Below are 16,800 nucleotides of genomic sequence, written 5' to 3'. Positions count from 1 at the left end.
TGAAAATGAAAATAATCAGGACAAACAGATATCAGTGATTAGTTTGAAATGAGCAGGGTGCTCAGGGATGTTTGCTTCTGCTGCTGCAGCTGCACAATAAGATGACTGTGGGGGAATATAGAACAAAACCGTAACAGCAGTTTTCATTAACTCTTACTGAGCCATTTTGTACTGTGCTGCACATCTGAGTGTTTTTCTTTTCAAATGTCTTTGTTTTTAATCTGAATTGTCTTCTTCTGCAAAACACTTTGCTCATTGCTGGATGAAAAATAAATCCGGCATATTCAGACATAATGTTTTGAAAGGTAGGTGTTAACTCTTCTTTCATTTTGGTCATCTAGTTTCTTTTTAAGTGAAAGATGCTTCAAACTAAATTCAGAAATCTAAAAAAATCTTGGCTGTGTTTCCTTTGGGGTGGGGGTGGGGGGTTAAATTAAGGAAAAAAAAAATCAGCAAATGGACATTAGAGCATGTGGATGCTGTAATGTTTTACCTTATTATGAGTCACGGACACAAAACTCTGAACCAGACAAACACTGAGTGCAGCATGAAATGATATCTGGTAGTGTAGATCGCATACATCATCCTGTTTCAGAAGACTCTGGATACATAATGCATGTGGTGTCTGGCTGTAACATGAGTCCTTAGGGGGTAAAATGCCCATTACTCAAATGGATTGCGCTAATTTGAACAAAAACTGGCTGAAAGACAAACACAATAGCGCTTGGTGTCTCAGGTCGGCTTGTAATGCCTTTAAAAATCCACAGAGGGGCAGGATGTGTCCGTCTAAACAAGAGAATACAACAAACCGGATTGTCTGTTGCGGGTTTGGAAGCAGACCAAAGACAGAAACAGGGACAGCAACAGAAAAGGGGGGGTGGACGAAGTCAGTGACAGAGAGACTGTGTACATTTTAAACCTCCCTCACTGAAAATCAGGTGGTGTCCTGGGCAGAAGCTGTTCATCCTCACAGGCCAACAGCAAAGTTTAATCTAAAAGTACTGAGTGTACACTTCGGCCATTGTCTCCAGAGTCCCGTGTGTCACATTTAAGGAGAATAAGCAGCAGGAGGGTTAAGGTGGATTGAGCTCTTATTCAACCAAAATGACCTCCTGGATTCCTGTTCCGGTTTGAGCCCAATAAACGCCAAAAGAGTCCAAAGAGCGCGTTGCCTAAGTGGGTGAAGGGTTGAGGGGATGATTAGCCTTCTCCAGCAGACGGGGATTAAGCTTTTAGTCCGTAATTATTATAAAGCATACGTCAGCAGATATCCACCCATTTCACAGAGACACGGGAGAGAGCGGAGGGATGTCCCGCTAGGTGACTGCTCTGTGTGAGGCGGGTGAGACGTGGAGACCCAGGAGCAGGATCAGGATCAGGAGCAGGAGCAGGAGCAGGATCAGGAATATCCTCCTGAGTCAGTGCCACGACGCCGACACGCCACACTCCCCGGCAGGGCTGCCTCCGCTCCCACAATAAGCATCCGATGCTATTCTGCTCAAGATGGCGGTGCAGGCAGCGGAAAAGGACGGAATAGTGAGTATTTGGCTGGCCGCTCCTGGCCTGGGGCGGGCGGCTGTGTTTTTCTTCGTGTATCGGTATTTGTGTTTGGTGCAGATCGGCCTGCGGGCTTTGGTTTCAGCGCGCCGTTAGCTCCATTATCCGCCGCCTGTTGTGACTGCGGAGCGCCGTGCGCAGCGCAGCGAGCGACGGGCGACTCGTCTCTCATCCCCGGCCGGGGAGGAAACGGGAAATCCGATAGGTTGTGTTGAAATGTTGTCGGTGTGTGTGTGTGCGCGCGTGTTTTCACCGAGGCCCTCGGCCGGCGAGCCGCATTTGTGCGCATTTACCTCATGAGGGGTCTTATGAGGCCAATGTGTAAGGGGCCCTGACAACATGACAGGTCTGCTGCCACCCTGTCATTGTTGGACTCCGCAGGGGAGGCCACACGGTGTGATTGAGCCTCACAGTTCAAACGCACCAGGGCCAGCCCCCCCCCCCCAATGTCAGGCCGGTAAATGACCATTTGCATCTTGTGCTTTCTGTCACTGGTGTTGAAGGCTGTGGAGGAAGAGCACCTGAACGACTCGCTGGGGAACCCCGGCCTCATCTCACCTGACAAGGAGGACTTATCTCGTCTGCTGGTATGAAAGACGCTTTAGTGCAATGGAGAGCCGGTGTGACTCTGGCTCCAGGCTGTGTAATTTGAATTCAATGTGCTTTGCATAGACGGTGCCATTCAGCGGACGCATCCGGGGCGGCATGCGGCCAGGGAAGAAGATCATTGTGATGGGCATTGTCGACCTGGAGCCAGACAGGTAAGATAACAGCAGCGCACGCACACCTACCTTATCTGGGGCATAGCTCAACATAATTTAAAGCACCGTGTTTTTGTGTCTTCCACATGCACGGTGAGATGTTTTTAGTGATAAACGTTTTGTTTTCAGTCCAGTAAGACTTGAACAGCCACTCCAGGACTCATAGACTGAACAGAGGCTTCTTAACTATGCAGAGACAGGGCGTTCCCCCTCCAGCAGGGAGGAAAAAGGGGGTAAAAAAGAAGGCCCAGTGAAACAGACTTGTTGGGTGTGACCATACCCTACATGGAAACTTGTTTCAGACTTGGAAGAAACCTCCCCATGACCTCATCATGTTCAGTGGCTGCTGCTGGAACAGTAATCATGCTAAAGTTCATGTGAATGTCCTGACAGCTGCTCAGTGTTTTTTCTCTTGTTCCATCCCAAAGCTGAGGAACTTTTTGACTTGTAATCACACACATACACTTAGTACAAAGATGCTTGTGTGTAAACAGCACAGCTGTTGGGGGTAAAGCAAAACTAGCAGCAGGGATTATTTCTAATTTAACACACAGTTGGTTTGCTCGTACACAGCAAGAGCAGAATTAGAAATCTGATTTATCCCAGATTAGCTATTGGACTCATATCTCACATCTGATGTCCTGTTTGCCTCTGACTCCTGAATCCTCTGGTCCCCTCCTTCTCCTTCAGCTTTGACGTGAGCCTGACCTGCGGCCGTGAGTCGGACAAGGAAGGACTGCCGCAAGACGTGGCCTTAAAACTCACCGCCCGCTTCAGTGACCGCCAGTTTCTGCGCAGTGCCCGTGTCTCTGGGAAATGGACAGAGGTGGAGGCGTCCACTGTCTACTTTCCCTTCATCCCCGATCAACCTTTTAGGGTAAAGACCATTTTTACATTTATGACTAACCTGCATATCAGATGATGCTGACCACTTCCTGTTTGCAGATGCTTTCTAGTCTCTTGACCAACACATGATGTTGTAGAGATTGTGGGATGGTCTGTCTTCATCATTTTCCTTTGACCTGATGACTGAAAATTCAAAATATGTACTTCATTAATATGCTCTTAGGTTACATAATATCCGCAACCCATTCTTATAACCTTAATCCTATTTTGTGGTCTGACAAGTTTCCTCTATCTTATGAAAACATTATACTCCGTTTTATTGCTGAAGTTTGGGGATGAACTGATTCTACTGATAGTAATAGTGTTCATATCCATTGCATGCATTGTGAAACTGCTGTGATGTGCAGCAACTCTGGACACAGCTCTTGAAAATCTAATGGACATCATGGATAATAACCTTTGTGATGTTTTTACTTCCAAAATAACTGATTAATCTGAAGGTGACTTGTGTCTCAAAGAGCTGACATTGTCACCAAAGGGACTGATGACCAAAACAAACTATACATACTTAATGAAGATGACCTTCTTTTTCTCTGGGATCAGTGGTGCCACATCAAACATTCAAACAAAGCAGTCAGTGTACAGTGAGGCGCCCAAAAAAAAACATATGGTGCCAGGACAAAGAAGCAGTACAAGTCAGGGGGAGACGTGATAACCATTCAAATTGGAAATCTTTCTTCAAATGCATTCATAGTGTTGTCGCAGGTGGTTGTGTGAAAAATAAGAGCGGTGCAGTGCCTACTATCCAAATGTCCAAATGTTTGATTTTTTTTTTTTTTTCCTGGCTGCCTGTAACACAGGAGATGTTTTATGATATGTGTAGGAAGGTAAAAGGCTGTAATGGTGCTGAACCATCCAGAACAATTGTTTTTTATTATATTGTTTTTAGGATTAAAAAAATAATCTAGCATCTTCATTCCAGTTTCTTTCCTCCAGCTTTTTATTATTGATGCTCTATGTAGTTTGGTATATCTTTGGGTTATACGCTGGTAAACTATTAATTGAGCTACCAAATAATCAACAATGAAGCAGATCATGAGTTGCAGCCATAGCAGGAGTGTAACTGCAATTCTATGAACCAAAAAGGTCACACAGTTCAATGTGCACATTGCTTCCATGTATCATTACACAGAGCGATTGTCACATGTTTCTACAGCAATGTTGTGACTATCTTTGCAGTATGGACATAAGAGACAAAGAGGAAATGCTCTTCCATGATAAACTGTGGCTATCAAGCATCAATGCAGCTTGTATCCTGTGTAGATGTGTGTAAGGGGCAACATCAGCTGTTTGTGTGGGGCTGGGAAGTTGACTACATATGTCATTCATGACATCAGATTCTGCTATAATAATTCTGAACGTGGACACTAAGCACATATGGCGCTTTGCTAAAATACATCATAATGTAACAGAAAATTAATTTAACAAGAGAAATCTATTTTTAAACTGTGATATGGACACTTGAAATTAGGTCCAGGAACAATTTATGTGCACAGTGGAGGACATAGCATCTACTATATTAAACTTCTCTTTGGAGGTGATCCCTGTGTATGGTTATGTAACAGCAGCTCTCTGATAAAGTGTTATTGTTTGTGGTTAGAGTGTGACCGAGAAGGTTAGCACAGCCATGACTGTCAAAAGCTGGGGGCAGGAGATTAGGGCTGTCTTACTGATTGTTTCCAACAAACTGCCTCCTGAATTTGGAGGCATGAGGACAAACACATGATATGCTGCGGTTTCAGAGCAGGAAGGCTCCTTTCTGTTACGCTGCTCACTGAAATCGGTTTGTTTTAGGCTGCATGATCACACCTAATGGGTTTGTTCGTGTCATGATGTTTACACAGTCCTGTCCATGTATTTGTTTTGTTGTAAGTTCACAACACTCGTAAGCCAACAACAAAGTTTTAGTTGTAGCTTTGCATTTTGATGGTTTGGTAAGCATCAGTATGTGTTGTGATAAGTGCTGGTTAAATTTACTATAATGGACTTTACCAGGAAGACGGAGAAACTGAAAATGTCAATGTAGATTTAAACGGAGCTCATAAAAAAAGACTGTTATTGGGCTTGATCCTGGAAAAATTACTGTAAATGATCATATCTGACGGATACATAAGTAGACAGATGAATGCCATGTTAACAGCAGGATTTGCCAGCCATTAAATATTATTAATATAATATTCACCAAGATCATGGTAGGGAATCTAATCTTTAGCTTTTTCTCTATTTTATTTATTTATTTTTTTTTCCCAGAATTCTTTTAGGTGAATCTCTTTAATGGGATTAGATTGTGTGCATATTCATATACATTGTGTGTAGGAAGCAACATTGGTCAACACAGGTTAAGTCAAATTACAGGTCTTCATCTAGATTAGAAATGCATTTTACTCTCGTTCACTGCTGAAATGAAACAGATGGCTCATCTTAAATATAACAACAAAGGAGCTTTGCTTCTCAAACCCATCAATGTCCCACAACAGCAAGAGTCTCACAAGATTTAATGAATGATTGTAGGGTTTTTAATTTATTTTTTAAAAAGGGTTAGGTTTTTCTGGGAGTTATGTAGGAATATTCCTATTTACTTTCTTGAGATTTAGATGATTAGATTAATTCCACTTTCGTATCTGTTTGTTCTATATAAAACTGTAGCTCTTTACCTCAGCGTAAAGACCAGACCTGGTTTTTACTCTTAGACTTTTAATTTAAAGTTTAAGTATTCATTGGTGAGGTTTAGATGGATTTTTTTTTTTTTTTTTTTTTTTTTTTTAACTTTTGAATAGAGCCCAGTTGCTGTTTCTCCCTGTTTCCACTTGCTATGCTAAGCTGACCACTTGCTGTAGCATCATATTGTGGGCAATATGAGAACGCAAGCAAGCATATTTCCAAAGATGTCTGAATTATTTGTCCCCAGTGCTTATCTTTATTGCCCTTTTATTACAGTTTGATGCATTAACACTAGTGTCAATCGGTCTCCTATCACTGATTATAAGTTGTAAATGTACTTTGTTTAATCTCAACTTTCATTATTGATGATACATGTTATCTAATCTTCTCTCTTTCTCTCCATGTTTCTCCTGTAGATTGAGATCCACTGTGAGCACCAGAGGTTCCGGATATTCGTGGATGGACACCAGCTCTTTGACTTTTATCACAAAGTAAAATCTTTGCCCTGTATCGACACAGTACGAATACAAGGAGATCTACACATCACTAAGCTCGGTTAACTGCCCCGCCCTTCCTGCTCTGCAATGTGATGCAAGAACTTCATCACAGATGACCACACACAACACAAACATTTATGCACCCGTTATCATCCTCCATAACCCGTCATGCAACACTGCAGCAACATTACTGGAAAAATCTTTGTCAGTGACACATTAGAGATCGTATGCTTAAATTTCATTCACTTCTTTTCATGTAACAAGGATCTGAGGTGATGATGTATTGTGGGTGGATGTCTTTGCTCTATTTTCAGGTATTATTTCTTGTAGCTCCAGTTTTGTTAGATCAGGGATCTCACAGCTTATTAATAGTGCATTCATTTTTATGATGAATCCTTTTGGGATCCTGATAAAGAGGCAGTTGTGGAGTTCTTTTCTAGCACGGAAAACAAGCCTGCGCATGTTACAGAAACCAGTTACTCAGAAAAATCTATCTGGAACTTAGCAGCTAAGATGTAAAAAAAATTATTATTATTTTTTTTTTTTTATGGTTGTTGACTGGTTAAGAGTTAAAAGTAATAATGTTAAAATTTTGCAGCTTGTGATGGCAAAGTAAATTGGGGATTAACTGGAAAATGCATGTTAAGGAATCTTAAATTAGTCACTGGTTAATTTCTACCCAACAATGGTGTCATATCGTATAAATCTCTGCTGTTCTGAACCTGAGCAGTGTTCAGATATTAAATCGGAGCCTTGACTAATTCCCAACTGGGGGGGATTAGATAAATTTTTCTTCTTTATATGATAGCCAAGTAAATTCAGTGTTTCAATTATCTACTAAAACTGATCACAAGGGTCCTGCATTACACCCCCTCTCTGCGTTGGTCTATCTCCAACTCCGTAGGCGCTCCCCCTGCCTTCCCTTGGGTTTATTCCAGTTGTCATGGTAACACGCTGCAGTCTCGCTGACCTAAATAACCAAAATGAGTTATATCATGACAAGGCATCGCAGAAAGCGTCCCATACTGTACACTATGTGTGTTGGTAGTTTGTACTCAGATTAGCTATCACTGCAGCCACGCTCTGTAGATTCAAGAAAAAGAAGAAAAGGAGAAAAAAAAAACAAAAAAAAACAGGAATTAGATATGCAATATGCTAGTCGATTTCATAAATGTAGACTCTCTTCGCCACATTATTAGAAGAAACGGTGCAGTCACAATGTGTGCAAATGTTAACTGAGCGCAAAATAGACTCCAAAACCCTTCGGTGACATTCGACAGTCAGCTGGTAGTTCGGAAGCAGAATTGGTATGTTGGTATGTTGAATGTACAGTAGTCATGTTTCTATAGTAGCATAGAAGACATAGTGATGCACAAAATTATTACTTAATGTCACAGTTTTTGGTGGTATGGCTGGTGCTGTTATAGTTATATAGTTTTATGTCTTTTTTTGTTTGTTTTGCAAGTGTTTCCTGAATCATTCCATGTCAGTTTCTGGGCCATGCTGAGGCAGATAGATGTTACAAAGCTGATACATCCTTGTCTAATGCAGCCAGCAAGTTTTGTACAAGTCTAACAAATACTCCAAGGCCCGTTGTGCATTGCAAAGTTTAGTCTCTGACCACTGCACTCTACAAGGGACATGTTTCCTTTCAGCGAGGCAGACCGGAAGTTTTAACAATTACAGTTATAAGTATGAAAAGTATTATGACTCAAGGACCTATGTTTACACCTCTTTCAGTATCACTGAACTAGATAACATGATGATTTTCCGATACAATTGTAATTTACAACTTTATTAATGACTATTAAATCATTCACTAATGCTGTATGGATCATGAAAGAAATTGCTATAAACTTGAGGTTTGACAAGGTGTACAAAATCCCTTATGTGTTTATTTGTGTTAATGCAGTTATTAATGATGATAAACCATTGGTTCCAGATGTTAATAAATAATCAATAAACTTTCTCATGTAGAAAAATGCATTAAAGCTGAAATTGTAAGTGTTAAATTGCTAATAAATTGATGGTGGTCCAGATGCTCTGCAGCTGTGTTTAAAAAGACAGATGCAGAATCAGGATCAGGCAAAGGGGATTTTTCACAACCTGGCAACCCAAAAATATTTCTTATGATGACATGATCAGTAAAACATTAGTAGATGATTTATTAAATATGTAATCATGTACTCTATTATGACTGATTCTGATTATATGATAGGTAAACCTGAGCCAGTCTTGACAGGCTGCGCTCATCTTTGGACAATGATTGATATCAAACAGAAAAATGATCATTAAGTCTGCTCTTAATGATGTATCACAGTTTAAAGAGATTTGAAGTATGTATCTAGTGGTGAGGGGCTTCTGTAAGATTTTAATCTTACTGCACTTAAGTACTCAGTGATGACACTTAATCTAGGTTTTCCATGTCATCACCTTTTGCTGCTGTGAATTTAGAGTAAGCCATGACATCTGTCCCCATCAGCTGCACTGACTTTACTGCACTGACGCGTACCATCGCTCACATGAATGAAGCTTCCTTTAGCCTCTGAGCAAACTTTGAGGAAACCTCTTTAACACCTCATTACCGTCTCTGCACAGTAAGAGAGGACATGTACTCATTAAGTCCTTTCAGTTAGCAATAAGGTCGTTGATTGCTCTGGAGCAGAGCATGTTTTCCTCTGGTCTGTCAGACATGGTCTTCCTGAGCTCCTCGTTCTTGCTTGGCAGCCGTTGGTTTATTTTGAATACAAACGGGAAATGAGTACACTTAGGTATGAAAGGGCAGTGAGGAGTTCAGTGTGAAAGGATGCGAGCCAGTGCGATGTATCACTCCAGTGTTACAACAGAACAAATGTGTACAAATAATGTATCTGTGTTGACAGGTTGTGTCATTTGTGTCCTTTTTATTAACTGGTGAGCTCGCCTTTGTAATGATAACATGTTAATATACACCATGTAAAGAAAATGACCATAATTCAGCTATTTGTGTCATGGATGTAGCAATGAGAAGTGTTAAAGTGCAGCTTCATGTTTTTTTGCTGCACAGCTGTCATAACTGGCAGCAGTTAACAATATGGACAGCTGTGATGCTGTTACGAGGAATTATGGGGGAGGGAGATGGACAATTCAAGACTTAATGAATTAAAAGGGCTCGAAGCAGGGAGTTTTTTTTTTTTTTTTTTTTGGGTGTGTGTCCGTGTGGGTAGCTGAGCTGGGAGTACGTTTTACTTACTTTCTCAGCACAGATGTGATTCTGCATTACCAAATTATTTATGGAGAGGTGGTGTGTACTTTTTAGCTGTGTATGAGCACAATCTTTTTTTTCGCCCCATGAGGCTTTCTGCACAGTTTGGCGAAGCGCAGGTACTTGAGGGTACTTATTTGGTACTATTGCACTTTAAAAAAGGGTATTGGTGTCCATTTAAGGGACTCAAAACTGCTTATTATTCCCGTAAATAAGTGTTTTCAGTACATTTATTTGAAAAACCTCAGCATAAAATGTGTTTCCTCATAAAATACTAGGTCCCACTCCCTGATCTCCTAATGATCCCATGTCTTGAGAAACAATAATTCCTGCTCTGAGCTCTGATTTTAATTGTTCTGAAATATCCGAAACAGTTTCAACAGAACTGAATGTCTCTCTTCCTGATTGTAATCTGATGATAAATAGGAAATACTGTTACTATTCACCTCGTTCAAGATCCTCTTCCTCATATCTACTGAGTTGTGAACTAGATGCTTCCTACTTATAAGTTAAAAATGGAGGGCAAGTGATGTGAGAGAAACAGTGTAATCGACCCAGGACTGTATGTTGCCCTGTTGTCAGACTTTGGATGTATATATTTATGAACGTGACCTCACAGGCTTTGTTTTTACATGAAAAATACCAAGCTAAATGGTAAACAGGAAGCATTTTGTTGTGCATGTAAGCTTGTACCTGGTTATTGTGTAAACAGGAAAGATTAAGGTATTATGCTGCCAGTTTTTGTTCTAGTGTGCTTCTATTAAATTTTCCTACCATCTATGTAAGGTTTTTCAAGATTTTCCCTTGGTCTGATTTCTGAAGAGTGGAGTTTTAGTGTTTACTTCCAAACCAAATTGTGGGATTTAAACAGGGCTGACATAAATATTAGAATGAATAAAACAAGAATATGGACTAGAGTATTTCTAACAAGCTTTTTCCACTTGAGGTTTAGGAACTTTAACAGAAAATTGACTTTCTAAGAAGTGCTAAAACCTACCTAAAGTCTACATCATGATGTCCATTTCTGAAGTGTCTTCTGAGTAGAAGTAGGCTGATCTCTTGCTAATGTATTTTGTGTGGTTGTACAATCATGTTATCATTTCTACTTATTCCAGTGTAACCAGCAGAGTTGTGAGTGGTACTGTCATACCTAGAGTATTGGTACTGTTTTATATGAAGGCATCTTGAAAAGTGGAGTTTTTGATAAAGATGGGTTTGTTTTGGAGTAATGTACAAATATTACACTTTAACTTCTCTTTATAACATGGAGATGTGTGAAGCAAATATTGGAACAAACCTTCGCCTTAAAATATTCTTTTAACTCCAAAACAAGATCCGCCATCCATTCTGAGTGTTTGTGGCTCCTTAAACATCATCAGGGCTGTTTAATCTGCTGTTTATCAGCATTCAGTGCTCCATCAGTCTGTAAAACACGAAAGAAAACAAACAAACAAAAAATTACTTACCGGATGTCTTTGTAATTCATGAACTAAACTGAGATGACCCTAAATTCTGTGTCTCATTGACAAAGTGCTCTGATCCAGTGTTTGGATGAAGACAGTACATTCTACCGTTGTGATAGCCCTCACCAAATGTTTGTTTTTCTTCCTCCTTATGCTTTTGTAAAAACAGCTTCTTTGCAAACAAATAAACTTCTCATCTTGGAACATGCTGGTGCTGAGTGTCTCAACACACACACACACACACACACACACACACACACTAACTGAGGTTTCTAAAAGAATGAACTCAGTTTATCGCTATGGGGAGAAAATCATTACGATAAAAAGAAGAAATGTTTCTTAGAGTTAATGTAGATGTATTGTCATTACACTATGAAATATTAAGTCTTCTGCACTAATTTTTTTCATATCCTCCATAGCAGAGGTCCCCAACTCCAGTCATGGAGAGCTACTGTCCTGCATGTTGGAGATGTTTCCTGCTCCAGCACACCTGATTCAAATGATCAGCTTATCATAAAACTCTGCTGAGGTCTGATAAGGAGCGACTCATTTGAATCAGGTGTGCTCTCCAGGGCCGGAGTGGGAGACCTCTGCTGTATAGTTTGTGTTTGCAAACTGGGATGTGTCTGTAGCTGTCAACTATATCACGATATAATGCATGAATCCATTTAGAATTACATAGCAATTAAAACCTAAATGGTTTAGAGGTGTTGCTGGAGTCACAAAGGAAATGTTGCCTCCTTCAGAGGAGTGGAGTCCCAACATGAAGCCACAGCAGTGCCAAGTAAAAATGTAAAGTAGTAAAATCTCCTCAGTGCTCATAGTGGATCAAACCAGCCCAAACTGTAACTATTATTTAACTTTGGTTTTCAAAAATAAAAATCTTTTTCATACGGTTTTATATAGTTATCCTGTGCTTTTTTTCCTCTGTGTTTGATATAGAGCTGTACAAATGAAGTTGCCTTCAGCCCCTTATTCAGCCAACAGTGGCGGTCCGGATGACAATTTGCTCTTAAAAATAGACTTGTAAGTGGCAGCAGATGTGGAGGGGTAGATGGAAGAAGAAAGGAGGTGCAGTAAATGACACGTACCTTGGACTTGCGCTCAGTCAGCCCCGCAGGGGGCAGTAAACGGACACCACTGCTGGAAAACCCACGAAGAAGAGGAAGAAGAAGAAGAAGAAGAAGACCATACGGAAGAGAAGCCACCTTGAGAATCCATGATACAAAGCAGAAGGGCCAACGTTGGCAGACACTGAGGGGTTATTTGGATGAAGCAATCGGCGGTAACATGCCGTACGCCTGCGCTGTGAAAACGTGCGGAAACAAGGCGAAGCGGGGAACCAGCCTGTCATTTCACCGCCTCCCGGTCCGGGAGCCAGAGCGGCTCAAACTATGGCTGCTCGCCCTGGACATCGACATGAGCACCCCGCTGGAAGAGCTCAAGAAATGCATCGTGTGCTCGGAGCACTTTGTGATGGGGGACTACACGACCATCGGGCAGCCCAAAGGGATGGTGCACCGTTTCCTGAGGCCTACGGCGGTCCCGACCATCGGACTGTACCCCCTCTCCCCAGAACAAAGACAACCGGAAGTGGTGAGCCTTCATATTTCTCCTCATTCATTAGCAGTCTCATGCTTTTATTTTGTAAGAGACCTCGGGTTATTATGTGGAGATGGTTTTTAAAGAGACAGTTCAAAGTGGAGTATTCTGCTTTTGTTGTCAGCTGACTGTCAAATCAAACTGAAGCACTGAAGCACAGACCACCCCACGCCTTTTTTTTTAACTGACTGTAGGAAATACAACCAAATAAAGAAAACATAATTCAAATAAGTCTTTTCTTCAGGCTCCTTATTTCATTTTAAAAACTGAGGAAATAAACGGCAGGCTGACTTTTCCCATATGGGCTAAAAACAGATGGCTAATTTTCATAGTGATCAGTCATCCTTCGTTGTCTGTAAACATCAGAAAAAGGTGCAAATAAATAATAATAGCGTAGCGTTGAGTCCAAGGTGATGCCTTCAAGTAATTTTTTGTATTAATGGTCCACTGTCTGAAGCAACTCGTAGCAATCTATGGATCTTTCTAATTTGGATTCATCAAGGTCCACATTGAACTATGCATATAATGAAGACATTACAGAAACATAAAAAAGTAATAGTGGCAGGCGCCGTAGTTATATGAAACCATAATTTAAGACAAGGAAAGGAGATAATTACAAGATGGAAACTCACACAAAGTGTAAAAAGTCAGATTTTTATGACTCCAGTTTCCAGTGAAAACTTCAAAATACACCATAAACCAGATGCCCAAGCGTAAGCATTTGAAACTGTCTTCACAGTTCAGTATCATAAAAAAATTAAGAGCTTAAATGCAGTCTGGGTGCAAAGAAGCCTGAAATATCACTGAAGATAAAGTGATTTGCTGGGAGACAGGTGAAAAAGGAAGGATGGTAGGGTTACCGTGTGCAGACACAGGGGGAACTGGATTGTTTTTAAAGCTCATAACAAAAAAGCAACAGTGCACAAATCTTTGATGCATGCATGGTGCAGAGGTTATCATTAGTTTAATTGCATTTATGGTTAGCAACCTTGGCTACTGTCCACTTCTTGTATTCAAACTTTAGGGGTGTGACAAATACTAACTATTACACAAACTACGTGAATGTGCTTGTTCCTTTGTAACTTGAATTGTATTTGAAACAGCTTTAGAGAGGTGTTGCTACAGTCTCAAGATAAATTCAACATATAAGTCAGATATATTGGAGATGTAGTTCATCCTGCAGTCTATAGCAAGGTGCACCTGTTAATGATCTGGCAGTCTTTGTAGTAGTGATTTTGTTAAAATGTAGATTAGAGCCTCCTTAGCTGTTAATTTTGTCTTATGTACTCCCTATTATACAGACTGACAGAAAGTTATTTTCAACAGGATTCAGAAAATGAGGAGAGTGGGCATACATTCATGGATCCTCTTTCCCCTGAAGGTAAGACTTCGGCTGCTTTTTGCTCTACAATGCTGAACATATTGCATATTCATCATTGGGCAATGATGAATATGCAATTTTTTTTTGTTTCAGGATTTCAGCAATGATGAATGTCAGTTTGTGTTATATGTGTGTTTGGAAGTTTCAAGTTTCCTCTCTGTCCTTTAGACACTAAGCCTGACCCGAGAGAATTTCCTTCATCCATGCAGCAATTTGACAATGAAGTAGAGAGACGTTCTATCCTGGAGGGAACAAGGATGCTCACACAAGACAGAGAGGTGCAGTCGCAGCTGTCGAGCTTTGATTTGGAGCAGGCTCCTATCCAGGAGGAAACAGAGATCAAAGAGGAGCAGATAGATCAGTGCATCAGTCCAGACATGGAGGCTTCAAGGAGTGTTGAAGTCAGACATATGGAACCAGAATCCACCTTAACACACGAGCTCCCCTCATCTCCCAGTGCTGTGACTCTAAATGATGGCACTGATGACAAATGGAATGAAAGTGATGGTTCTTTATCACCCCATCAGAGTCCTGGCATCGAAGTCTTTGTGGACCTGGAACAGCCTCCAAGGGATGAAAAGTCTTGCTATATTTGTGGCAAACGTTTTAGAAAGGACTCTTTTCTGATAAGGCATGTTCAAAAGAGTCATAAAAAGCAAAAGGCCTTTAAATGCCTGGAGTGCAACAAGGAGTTTGACCAACGGTACAAGCTAGTTTTGCATGTTCGTATTCACACAGGGGAAAAACCTTTTACTTGTGAATACTGTGGCAAAGCATTTGGTCAGAATTCAAGTCGTCTTGCTCACTTGAGGGTGCATACAGGAGAAAAACCATATTTTTGTGCCAAGTGTGGAAAAAGTTTTGCCACAAGCAATCATTTAAAATTTTGTAAAGTGCAGAATGCCCCTAACATTGTACCAGAAAAGGAAATCACAGATGAGGGTGACAAAGAGGAGAAGGCCTTTAAATGCTTTCAGTGCAACAAGGAGTTTGATAAAAACCACCAGCTGGTTCGCCACATGAGAGTCCACAGTGGTGACAGACCATTCAGCTGTGATTTCTGTGGCAAAACATTTACTCAGAATTCCAATCGCACCGTTCACATGAGACAGCACACGGGAGAGAAACCATACTTTTGTGAAAAATGCGGAAAGAGGTTTGCAAGTAGCCATCACCTCAAATCTTGCACAGGGAAGCCACGCAAAAACTCGAGTAAGAAATTTCGCTGTGCAACTTGTGGCAGGAGGTTTCACACAGAATCGAACCTGAAGGTGCATATGGAGGTTCATAGATCATGGCAGCAGCACATCAATAAGAAGCTGCAGGGACACGAGTTGGAAGCAAAAAAACTGCCAGAAAAAACACTAGAGTCTCTGACACCAGATACATTTCCAAAAGTTGACTGAATGTGATTGATTCATATGTACGATAGTAAATAATTTACTTTTATGGTGCATAAGTGAACACGAATATTTCCCATTTCCTTCTGGGGAAAGAGGACTTGCAAGTTGATTGTGAGATAGATGCAAATCTAATATATATTTCCACACAAAATTCTAACAATAAAAGCACAGTCCTCATTCTGTATAAAATGTAATGTGCTAAAACATGGGCGAGGAGAAAATAGGAAGAAAATCTACTCCAATTTTAGAGAAGTAAATGCATAACGTTTTTGTATTTTTGCCTTATATCCTGATAGTTTTCCCATGAATTCTGTAATGAGCTTTGGCCAGGTCAGAAACTTGTTGAAAATGAAATCTTAACTATATGGTACATGTATATTAAATCTTTGAAAATCGATTGTTTGTTCTCATTTTAAAATGGTTTTATAACACCGACATGAGTGTGAGAAAATGCAAATTGGATTACTACGTTCTCTTTTTCATTTTTACTTAAATGACACAGGCCCACGATGAGAAGTGTGATCACATCACTGCTGAGCTGAAGAGCAGTGGGAGCACAGTTGTTACCTGGGCAGTTCACAAAGATGCCTTTAGTGTTTGTTTGTTTTGTGTCCTGAACTCATTTCCTGTTTGTTTCGACTGGTTCCTGCATCTTTACATTGATGGTCGTTATCATTTTGTTGTTAAGCGAGTTGTTTATTTCATTATATTTCCTCAAGTTCTGTTTATTTTGTTCAACAATTCATTGTTTCTTGATTGTATATTCAATGTGAGAATGCATTGATGTATTCATTGTGACCTATAAATGTTTGTCGCTTCATTCAACATAATGATAGAGCTTGTCTAGAACATGTTTGTATGTTGTCCCCTTTGTAGAAATGTAACCACATAAACCCGACTAACTACAGGCAAAATATAAAATAGTGCCAAATGGAACCTGCTTACTGCTTCTCCTGCTTTTCTCATATTCATTCAGGCAAGTCCTGTGTAATCCTAAAACACGTATGAAACATTTTCAAGTGGGCATGATCACTTCAATAAAGTCTCCTACAGGCTTCGATAACGACTTGAGCTTCTTTTTTTCCAAATACAAACCAAAACCTTTTAAGAATTTACATTTGTAATTTCTGAATCCTTGAGCAGTTTGGTTAATATCCGTGAACCTGCAGCAATCTGCCCTAATTAGCAAAGGGAGGGCTTGAGTGCGAATGCAATGTTGCCCCACTTTGTTCACTTAGTGTAGCAGTGAACTATTTCTTGATTCAAGTAAACAGTACGAAAATTTCTGAAAGTAAAAATTTTATTGTAAGTGAAACCATGATTGT

At 40.4% G+C, this 16,800-nt stretch overlaps 3 protein-coding genes across 5 annotated transcripts in view; 2 read left to right on the top strand and 1 right to left on the bottom strand.

Moving 5' to 3' along the window:
• The window catches only part of abch1 (ATP-binding cassette, sub-family H, member 1), a 28,538-nt gene extending 26,817 nt beyond the window's left edge, over positions 1-1,721 (bottom strand). Inside the window, exon 1 of one of the 2 annotated variants that reach the window (XM_029520719.1) lies at positions 494-1,721. The gene's annotated coding sequence lies outside the window, so the exon portion shown is untranslated. The remainder of the gene's footprint in view (positions 1-493) is intronic. The other variant, XM_029520720.1, reaches the window with a different exon arrangement.
• lgalslb (lectin, galactoside-binding-like b) lies at positions 1,023-7,568 on the top strand. 2 transcript variants are annotated; one of them, XM_029520725.1, is made up of 5 exons: positions 1,023-1,536; positions 2,052-2,144; positions 2,230-2,318; positions 3,009-3,195; positions 6,302-7,568. In XM_029520725.1, exons 1-5 carry the CDS (start codon positions 1,504-1,506, stop codon positions 6,443-6,445), a joined length of 546 nt encoding a protein of 181 aa, XP_029376585.1. In that variant the 5' UTR covers positions 1,023-1,503; the 3' UTR covers positions 6,446-7,568. The 2 variants fall into 2 exon arrangements, with proteins under 2 accessions (XP_029376585.1, XP_029376586.1); XM_029520726.1 differs by having other exon boundaries at positions 1,028-1,536; positions 2,061-2,144.
• A 4,720-nt stretch (positions 7,569-12,288) lies between these two features.
• LOC115055326 (zinc finger protein 287-like) lies at positions 12,289-16,528 on the top strand. The gene is made up of 3 exons (XM_029521047.1): positions 12,289-12,685; positions 14,018-14,072; positions 14,241-16,528. The coding sequence occupies exons 1-3, from the start codon at positions 12,380-12,382 to the stop codon at positions 15,476-15,478; spliced, it is 1,599 nt and encodes a 532-aa protein (XP_029376907.1). The 5' UTR covers positions 12,289-12,379; the 3' UTR covers positions 15,479-16,528.
• The last annotated feature ends 272 nt before the right edge of the window (positions 16,529-16,800 follow it).

The sequence above is a fragment of the Echeneis naucrates genome, chromosome 15, assembly GCF_900963305.1.
Source record: "Echeneis naucrates chromosome 15, fEcheNa1.1, whole genome shotgun sequence".
Lineage (NCBI taxonomy): Eukaryota > Metazoa > Chordata > Actinopteri > Carangiformes > Echeneidae > Echeneis > Echeneis naucrates.
Note: the sequence above shows the minus strand (reverse complement) of the source record. Positions and strands in the feature narration are given on the sequence as shown.